This window comes from Nematolebias whitei, chromosome 5 (genome assembly GCF_014905685.2).
Source record: "Nematolebias whitei isolate Nwh7 chromosome 5, NemWhi1, whole genome shotgun sequence".
In the NCBI taxonomy this organism is placed as follows: Eukaryota; Metazoa; Chordata; class Actinopteri; order Cyprinodontiformes; family Rivulidae; genus Nematolebias; species Nematolebias whitei.
This window is the reverse complement of record NC_056502.1, coordinates 2,793,693-2,803,873: the sequence shown is the minus strand read 5'-3', so window position 1 is coordinate 2,803,873 and position 10,181 is coordinate 2,793,693. Positions and strand designations below refer to the sequence as shown.

The 10,181-nt window shown below is 44.2% G+C and overlaps 1 protein-coding gene across 1 annotated transcript in view; it reads right to left on the bottom strand.

Annotated features, from left to right (window-relative positions):
• Nucleotides 1-10,181, bottom strand: part of etv1 (ETS variant transcription factor 1) — a 21,072-nt gene that overhangs the window by 2,648 nt on the left and 8,243 nt on the right. Inside the window, exons 3-9 of the mRNA XM_037676698.1 lie at nt 8,247-8,376; nt 7,446-7,637; nt 6,874-7,121; nt 3,357-3,425; nt 3,208-3,276; nt 2,964-3,133; nt 605-706 (exon numbers count right to left, since the gene is read on the bottom strand). Of these exons, the coding sequence (XP_037532626.1) occupies nt 605-706; nt 2,964-3,133; nt 3,208-3,276; nt 3,357-3,425; nt 6,874-7,121; nt 7,446-7,637; nt 8,247-8,376 (980 nt within the window). The remainder of the gene's footprint in view (nt 1-604; nt 707-2,963; nt 3,134-3,207; nt 3,277-3,356; nt 3,426-6,873; nt 7,122-7,445; nt 7,638-8,246; nt 8,377-10,181) is intronic.

The following is a 10,181-nucleotide window of genomic DNA, read 5'->3' as shown; positions in this document are numbered from 1 at the left end:
CCAGAGGAGGGACAGTGGTTTGGACATGTCCAGAGGAGGGACAGTGGGTATACTGGATGTTAGAAATGCAGCTGCAGGAAAAAGACCAAGAGGAGACATGTGGATGCAGTTAGAGAGGACATGGAGGACAGAGGACAGAGTGAGATGGAGGAAGTCTCGCTGTAGAGACCCTGAAGAGGGAACAATTGAAAGAAGACGAAGGACGGATGATAGTGATCATGTGCAAAATCTATTTTATTACACGTAGTTTCTTAAAAGCTGTGTCTTTTGTCCACAAAGATTCAATAGAAACAGTTTTTCCCCAAATCTCCTCTTTAGAAACTTTTTTTAAAATTTGTGTGTAAATGGGAGAAGCAAGGCCAGATAATCTCAGTTTAAAAAATATCCTTATTTATTCACATGTGGGCATTTAAACATCTTGTTCATCGACTTCATCTTATTTTCTGGAAACATCCATGAGCCAACAAACAACACTAACACCTGGAGTCAGAACGTTAACAAGTCTGTTTAATGTGGGAAAGAAAGTAAAAATAATCTGTAGCACATAATCTCCTCTTTTTAATGTTTTTAGGAATATTTCACGTTTTTGATGTTTTATCTTTACCTTTTGCATGATACCCTTCTCGTAGTAGTAGCGCAGCGACCTGCTGAGTTTGTCATAGTTCATTGCTGGCCGGTTCTTCTGGATCCCCCATCGACGCGCCACCTTAGTTGGACACGAAACACAGTCAGTAATCTGCAGACAACTGAAAGGAAGCTAGAAACATGGCAGCTGAAATGATAAACTTATTAATCTATATTTCCTAATGACAGTAATTAGAGCGTCCAGCCCCAGCAGTCCTGACCAGGGAGGTGTTCATTAGGACACACCCAGCGGGGGAGGCAGCAGATGTTGCAGCACCTGTCTCACAGACCACCCACCATCCGGGCTTGCAGTCCAAACCCACGATCCTCCCGTCTTCCATCTGACCTCTATTCAGATTTTTATCTCCAAAACGCATCGTTCTCTAGTAATTTTAATGCGTGTGATGAGCAACACGTGCGCGCCTCAAACGCAGAAGATGTTGCTGAGCGTTTGTATCCTGCATCACCTGACGGCACGAATGGAGCTCCTGTTAGCTGCAGCTGGCCCGCACCTTGAGACAGCGTGAGGCTCCATGGACCACTGCCACCTACCTCCTCCTTCCTCCACCCCCAGCCCGCGAAGAACCCCCCCAGCAGTAACTGAGCCCCACTGTGTGTAAAGTGGCGCACACAAACCCAAGCTGTTCGAGAAGACCTGACCTGAGGAACATTTTCACAAACACGTCTCGTGAAACAAAATGAGGAGATTCAAACAGCCAAATAAAAATAATTCACAACTCAACACGGTCAGATTTTATTTTGAAAACCAACCAGTGATCAACTACAGCTTTAGGCTGACGTTACTGTATTTTATGACTTTTCTCCAGTTTTAAGACTTTGAAACGTTTATTTTCTAAACACGACGTCCCAGTGGCTTTCAAACCCCAAAATATATTACAACCGGTCCGTCTCAAAGATCCAGTCCTCTGGCACTAACAGAGTATTGTGTATGTTGTTCGGTGTCAGGAGGGTGATCAGTCTTACATTGGGGAAACTAAACAGCCACTGGCCAAAAGGATGGACCAGCACAGAAGATCAACATCATCAGACCAGGACTCTGTGGTCTACACTCATCTCCAGGTCAGAGGTCACTCTTTCAGGGATGAAGATGTTCACATCCTGGACAGAGAGGAACGATGGTTTGAGAGAGGACTTGAAGGCCCGACATGCTCCATCCGATGTGCTGAAATCGACTCTCAGTTGCAGATGTGTGACAAAAACTGTGTCATTTTGTTCGTGGAGCAGCTTCACCCGCCCCTTCTCGACCCAAGACCCGGACCAAACGTTTTCTCTCAGGCGTTGGCATCAAGTATTGCGTGATTGGTTGTTTGTGGGCGTAATGTGCTCGGGCTTTCAGCTGCACGACTAAACCAACAAAGTAAATGAGTCAAACGGCCAAAAACTCCTGGATGGAGGTCTGCTGAACTCTGTGGAGCTTCATGATAGATCTGTGGCCAAACCACAGGTGGAGACTCTGGTGGGAAGAAACCAGTGGGAGGGGTTTCCCAGGAGCTCTGCTCTGCGTCCATATCTCATGGACTATGAAAGGTGTGTGAGAAAACAAATGTCCCGCAACCACAAGTTTTGAGTCGACTGTTCAGCGTTGGATGGAGCATGTCGAGCCCTTAAAGGAGGCCATCTTTGTGAAGAGAACCTGTCCATCATTAAACAGGGGCGGAGCCTCCCTGTCCAACTGTCCCCCTCTTACAATGCTGCTGTCACTCAGCCCCCTGTGAATAGCAAACAGCCATCATGGCGCTAACGATCCATTGTTAGATTGATGGTTCTCCTTGATCATGTGAGCAGCTGGTTCTGGATGTCAACAACAAACTGGTTGATCCTCTATGAGAAGGTGCTATTTACAAGACTGAGTTTGTTGCAGCTCCACAGACTGAAGAAGTCCTTTGGATAAAAGATGAAACGTTTCTACAAGAAGAATTAATCCAGAGGACCTGACCCAACCTAGTCAGATTATCTACCTGGATTACTGAGCAGCATCAGGACAGTTTTCAGATGTCCTGATGCTGCTCAAGTTTTAACAACAGTTTTAAGACTTACATGTTTATTTTGTTTTACAAAAATGGAATAAAAATGGAGGATTTAATTAACCTTACCTTCAAATGCTATTTATTTGTTTGACGAGCAGTTTAAACCCAAATGTAGTTTATTAATCTAAATATCCAGCTCAGTAAACAGTTAAACATCAGTGGAGTTAAATAATTAAAACACAATCTAATTAATTTTTTTTAATTTGTACTAATATATATATATATATGTGTGTGTGTTTTTGAACATAACCTACACATCAGCTTCTCATCAGCTTCTCATCAGCTTCTCACCTCTTCTGGCTCGATGAGTTTGAACTCCATCCCGCGGCCGGTCCAGGCGATGAAGTGGGAGTTGGACGGGTCGTCCAGCAGAGCCACCAGGAACTGCCAGAGCTGCAGCGAGCCTCTGCGCTGGTACGACGGGCCCTCGCGGTACAGCCCGGCCTCCTGCTTGATGTCGCCTGCAGAACATGAAACAAATAATTCATCTGTAGCTGAAAATACTGAAGTCTTCTATTTCCAGGGCTGGGCTCACCTTCAACCTTCTCTGGTACCACGCAGGTGTCGTCGTAGAAATGCCTCGCCACTTTGTCAAACATACAGCCTTTAAATAACAAGACACAGAAGGATCATTGGATGTAAAGCTCAGCACAAAGCAGCATCATGAGATCCACGCGCTGGTACCTTCGGTCCTGTTAGCGTGAGCCAGGTAGCCGTCTTGTCGTAAGTAGACAGAATGGCAGCTAGGCACTTCTGCTGAGAACCAGACAAGAATGAGAGTGGGTGTTAAAAGACCCAAAGGCGGCGTTAAGATTACTATCTCAGCTATCTGAGAGCCTGTTCACTCAATGCACCAGTGGCTCTGATTAAAGAAAATGCCCTCCAGCGACGGCTTTGCACCGGTTAGCAGCCACAGGCGAACACACTGTAGCACGGCTAATACTGGCCCGCGGTGTCTCCACTCGGTGGAAACACACGGCGACATGATGTAAGTTTTTCATAATGCAAGACGATGCTGCTTGGGCTTTAAATATAAAAACTGAATCAAAAACACAGGGGTTAGCTATTTAACGCTGTTATTGTGCAGTGACGGCATGTTAGCTAATGCTAAGCTATGCTAATATGTTGCACAATGGGAATATGCTCTTATTAATCATCTAGTTGTATAAATAAAAACCCACACTGGATCAATGAGCAGATTAGTTAAAAATGTTGAAATGTGTAAAATCTAATTAAATAAATGGTAATATGGAATCCCTTAACCTCCGCAGTGATCTGGTTTGATTTGCCTTTTTGTTCAATTTCAAACATTTAAGCTTCAATATTTCAATAGTTGCTATCTTTAAAATTAGACTTTTAGCAAAACAATCCAACTTTAATCTTACAAATAACATTACTACATTTGCTGTAAAGAATTAAACAATTAAAGAGAACTATTTTTATTTTTAAATCTGAGTTTTAGGATTAAAATCAAAAATAGTTTACACTAAAGCCGATAAAGAAAAAACCCAAATGTGCTTCCAAACCTGTTCAGATTATTTTTATTATGGCAGCTGAGGCTTATGGGTGAGGTTTTACTGATTAAACTCTAAAGTAACACAAAGCATCTCGTCTTTATTCCTCACAAAACTTCCGCCAGTCCTTCAGAATAAGAGTCTCAAACACAAACTGAGTGTTGATGATAAATCATCTGAATTTTATGAATTTGTCTTACAGTTTTATCATTATCTTGTTAAACTCATAATGCTGCATAAACTGCTATTTGGAGAAGTTATTAACAGGTTGTACATCAGCGTGTTCGTGTTAAAAAAAGTTTAGGTTAAAACCTAATTTGAAGCATAAAGTCACTCCAAAACATTTGGCTCATAGCTCTTTACACCATGATGATATTTTTATTTATTTTTAAACTTTAATTTCAGACGGTTCATCGTTGTTGTTGAAACGCTGCTTCAACCGTTTTTACATCGTCTCAACTTTATTCTTGAAAAAGCTTTTTGACTTCATTCTCAACAGTGAAACTAAAACTTACTTTTTTTTTCTGAGGGGCCCTTATACAATTTTTCACACGTTTAGAGATGATGGGAGAGTTGCGTATAATTTTCAGAACATATTTCTCAGATGCTGAGTGATCTGAGTTTTAAGCTGATCTTCAGAAATGAGGGCAGCTAATCACCGACTGTTGTTATTTATCGTTAATTATTTCACTTCTGTAAAGGTGTATTTAAAAACCTTTTGATGAACTTGTACACGTGAAAACAACAAATAGAAGTGCATTACCTGCAGTAGTCCCTCACTACTTCACAGTTCGTTTCTCACGGACTCGCTCTATCGCGGTTTTTCAAAATAAGATTGGACATGACACACAACTGACTGATTGATGGATGAGCTGCACAATTGGCATAAAATTTTTATTTAAAATAAATTATTTAAAATTATTTAGCACATGCTGCACATTTGTACAGCCCACACTGCAGGATAAACTTCCTGCTGCAGCTGATCAGCTGTTCTCCGTGCAGAGTGGAGAAGTGGGCGTGGCCAAGAGCGCTTGCAGGTGTCTGAGAGCAGCGGAGGCAGAGAGCTGAAATCATGACATTCTGTCTCTTTTAGAGCTTTAGAGTTTAGAAACATTGTTTAGAATATTGCAAGAGTGTGGGAAGAGTTTAAAACGCCTTCATATATATATATACAAGCTAAAATAAACTACTACTTACTACTTGTACTACTATTCCTACTTCGTAGTTTTTCACTTACCACGGGTCTTCAGGGTACAGATCCCCCGCGACTAACGAGGGACTACTGTATTAAAACTGTAGTGAGCTGGATGTAGCAGCTTCATTTCCTTAATTAATGTAAAAACAGACCTTTTTAAAAGTGGCAAGACTAAAATCAATCAGTGGATTAATCAGTTTATCTCTAATATTTACAACATTTTCAGTAAATAACAAACAGATCAATTATTGGAAGGTTATTGAACATATCCACATCATTCACAAATTCCTTTTTTTTTTTTTTGAGAATGTCCATCCCTTCCAGAAGCCAGAAGAGATGCTATGATCAAAAAGCACCAAATAGGTTACAAAGTGAATATTCAATAAACACACTGAGAGCCTTCATTTAGGCCCATAAACATTTCTCTGAGCTTCATCAAAGTAATGGGCTTGTAGAGGAAATTGCTGCTAATGAAATTACCACTCCCCTCCCATCCTCTCCGACAGGCCTGCTCCAGTCAACATGCTCAACAATAAACGCTAATAAATTCACTCTCGTGCTCCATCTTGCATGTGCAGAACAACACGGCACAACAGCAGCAACAACCCTGGAACGACCTCCTTACTGCTGGATGGCTCCTTTTATTTCCAATGGGTTTATTCTAATCATTAATGCAAGCGGTTATCAATAATTAACTTAAATATTGTTATAGGCAAAACTCAGACATTTCTGGTTTTACCTTAAAAAATGTAGATTTGTCTTCTTCACTGATTAAAAAAAGATTTCTTGATAATGCAAATAATTGTGCTGATAATGGACCAAGATGTTTTTAGAGAGTTTGTCAAGAATAAAAGGATGTTTTTGCGCTGAAGCCCGTGTGTTTTTTTTCCTGGCATGATCCAGTGGTGTTAATTGGCATTTAGAAGCCACACAGTTGTGAAACTCTGTGATCACATCTATGGTACCGAAATGCGAGAAAACACCAAAAATCACAGTTATCTGACTTATCAATAATTGAAAAAGAAAAAACAAACTGTGAGCTGCTGCTCGGCAAAACCCCCGAGTGTAACACGCAGTAAGAGATGTGAAAGAGTTGTTCTGCTGTCCACGTGAATGGTCTCACACACACACACACACACACTCCGTCTCTCCCGGGTCTCTGTCGGTTCATGAATGAAGCCAGCAGTCCGGTTCATTCATGTCCCGGTGTCGCCTCAGGCCCTGCAGACCCGATGATTAGGTCCCTTTAGTCTCTAACCAAAGGGAGCACGAGGGCAGCGACCAAACATGGCCATCATCCCCCTCCCCGCTTTTCTATTAGAGCGCCACAGGAAATGGTGACCGGCGCAGACGCCCGGCCCAACCAGAACCCCTGCTCCATTAATGGACAAACTCAATGAACGCTCAGCCCCTCCCATCACGTCCCCTCTCACTCCACTTGTTGACAGTCGTAGGAGTAGCATCGAACCAGCAACTTCTTCCCGCTGCTCACCTGAGTCGTAGGTGAAGTCCCTCGGCTCCTGTTTGATCATCATGCCGGCGGGGTACCCGTGGGGCAGAGGCGCTCCCATCATGGCCGGGTGCTCAAAGAGCGGGTCGGGGTACTCCTGCTTGAAGCCTTGAGGAGGGAAGGGGATGCTGGGCTCCGACATCTGCCGGTGGTAAATGGGCCGGCTGTCCCGAGCCATCGTCGGCGGGGAGGGAAACGAGTGGCACGGCTCCGAGAGCTGACGTCGAAATCTGAGGCGGGCGACAAATTTGTTCACGTTTCACTCGAGGCACCAGTTTTGTCTCGAAACTGAGTTTACACATTTCTGCTCCGATGCTGTTCTGTTTTTAAAGAAAGTAACATAAACGCTGAAATCAACTTTAAAAATCATATAAACGACATAATCAAACACTTCCCTTTCATCTGGTCTGATGTGTTTCAGTGCGGTAAGTTTATTTTTGTTTCTGTTGAACTTAACGCTCGTTAAACACGTGAGATGCTCGTGTGAGTAAAACTGACGCAAACTGTTCTGGGACCAGCAGCTAAAGGTGCCGCAGGTGCCGCAGGTGTCGTACCTGTGGTCCATGGAGTAGGCGGTGTCAGGGAGGGGCTGCGAGGGCGGCGGGATGTGGCCGTAAGTCCTGTTTGGTTTGGGCGTTGGGGCCGCTGTGGGTGAGCCATGGTGAAGGGGGGACACGGGGGTGCTACAGGGGGGCGTCACTGGGCTGGAGGGCTTCATTCCTGCAGGCTGCTTCTGCTCATAGGCACTGTGGAACAAACAAAGCTGTAGTGCTGCCAAAGTTTCTGCTGCTGTCAGTTCATATTTCTTCAGCCCAACAAGTAAAATGTTTGATCTGATCAGCTGATTGTTAAACAGTTAAAAGAAAGGTCATTTATTGTTTCTCTTTAGTAAAGATTAGTCCGTTTTTAAATGGACTGCATTCAATAAAACTGTTTCAGGGGTCCCCAACCACCGAACCAAGGACCAGTACCGGCCCGTGGATGATTTGGTACCTCTTTTCTGAGACCAGTTCATGATGTAAAACTTGTTGTGGACCTTCACGCAACAATAACCTGCCAACTCTTTGGAGCCTGAACCATGATCAGGAGAAGAGACGAGTTCAGGTTGGAGCTAATCAGACCAGGTCGCAACTGACCCCCCTAAAGTGAAAGAACTGCACCAACAAATGGTCCCGTGTTCACAGAGACGATAAATAAAACATATCTAAAATGATTTATTGTGTAAAATGTTATCATTTAAAGAGCAAAATCTAAGTCCAAGATTCTCGAGCAGTTAGGAGTTGTGTTTTCTTTCACTGTCACGCTGGTGAACAGACACTTTATAAAACCTGACGGAGGCTGGCGCAGCGGTTCACCTGATGCTGTACGGGCACTTCTCTCCATACTGGAGCTTGAAGGGCCGCTCCTGGCTGCAGGTGGAGCTCAGCTCGGAGCACGGGCTGTGCAGCTCCCTCTTGATCTTCAGCTGCAGACCGTGGAAAGCCACTGCGACGACAGAGAACAACTGTTTTAACGTGTTTGTGTCACGTGCTCCACTGGCGACGTGAGCGAGTCTCCAGAACGTTGCTTTTGTTCAGTGAAAGACAAGGAAACTGGAGTTGTACCACAGGATACGCCTAAAGAGCAAAACGAGGGACAACCTTCAGTTACAGTAATTATGACGGTAAAATCTGCGTCCGTTCTTTAATGGATGTGACATCTCACACAAACAACCCGCTCGTTTGATCGGTGTTTTCCTGGCGGGGGCTCTGTTAGTGAAGTATGGCAGTCATAAAGCTGGGTGCGCAGCCAGCTCCTGTAAATGTTTCATCCGCCTTCAGCTGGCTGTCGATACGCTCCAGACAACAACAAGGCTCATTGATCTGGGGGAGGGGGGCGGGCCGGGCGGGGGCTCTGGCCTCTCTACCTACGGCCCCACGGTGAGCCCGGTGCATCTGAGAGGCTGTTAAGTGCCTGATCAGTCCTGATTAACATCCCATCATCTTGAGTCATGATCAACTCTAATCCAATTGACTGACTCTGACGAAAGCCCAGTCCGTCAGAATGAAGTCGGGCTCAGGTTGCCTCTCCGAGCGCCGTCTCACCGCGACTGCACACCAGTCTGCTGCGACCCCCCCAGCACTCTGGCAAACACAGAGGGCCAGCCGTGGTCGGAGCACCGACGTTTTACACCGAGAGACGATTTTTCTAATCCAGCCTCATGAGAAGTTGTGAATGGAGACAGGAAGTCCGTGAGCGCTCGATGCAACGAACGTTCAGACGTTTGACAGACGAGACTCGCGTCTGCGCTTCGCCGCGGTTTCAGAAGGTCTTCAAGGCGGCTGCTCGGAAGTTTTCACAGCTGCCGTACGAGCAGGGGTCGATCTGCCGACGCTCTGTGACGCAGAGCCGAGCCCCTGGGGCCGGGCCACACGGGCCCCGCATGACAGAGATTAGGGTTGTTCACAGCCCTCACTGGGGGCCTGACCTTTCCAGGTCATCGATCGGAGGTCAAAAAGATGCTTCCTGAGGGGAGACCTTTGACGGTCCTCGCACGGCAAAACATGTTCAGCTCGTATAGGGCCAAACAATATGTTAACTTTACCTGTCCAGATTAAAACCAGTGGCACTAAAACTGAACAGATTAAAACCAGTGTCACTAAAACTGTACAGATTAAAACCAGTGTCACTAAAACTGAACAGATTAAAAACCAATGGCACTAAAACTGAACAGATTAAAACCAGTGGCACTAAAACTGTACAGATTAAAACCAGTGGCAATAAAACTGTACAGATTAAAACCAGTGTCACTAAAACTGTACAGATTAAAACCAGTGTCACTAAAACTGAACAGATTAAAACCAGTGTCACTAAAACTGTCCAGATTAAAACCAGCGTCACTAAAACTGAACAGATTAAAACCAGTGGCACTAAAACTGTACAGATTAAAACCAGTGTCACTAAAACTGTCCAGATTAAAAACCACTGTCACTAAAACAGAACAGATTAAAAACCAGAGTCACTAAAACTGTCCAGATTAAAACCAGTGGCACTAAAACAGAACAGATTAAAATCCAGTGTCACTAAAACTGAACAGATTAAAACCAGTGTCACTAAAACTGAACAGATTAAAACCAGTGTCACTAAAACTGTCCAGATTAAAACCAGTGGCACTAAAACTGAACAGATTAAAACCGGTGTCACTAAAACTGAACAGATTAAAACAAGTGGCAATAAAACTGAACAGATTAAAACCTGTGGCAATAAAACTGAACAGATTAAAACCAGTGTCACTAAAACTGAACAGATTA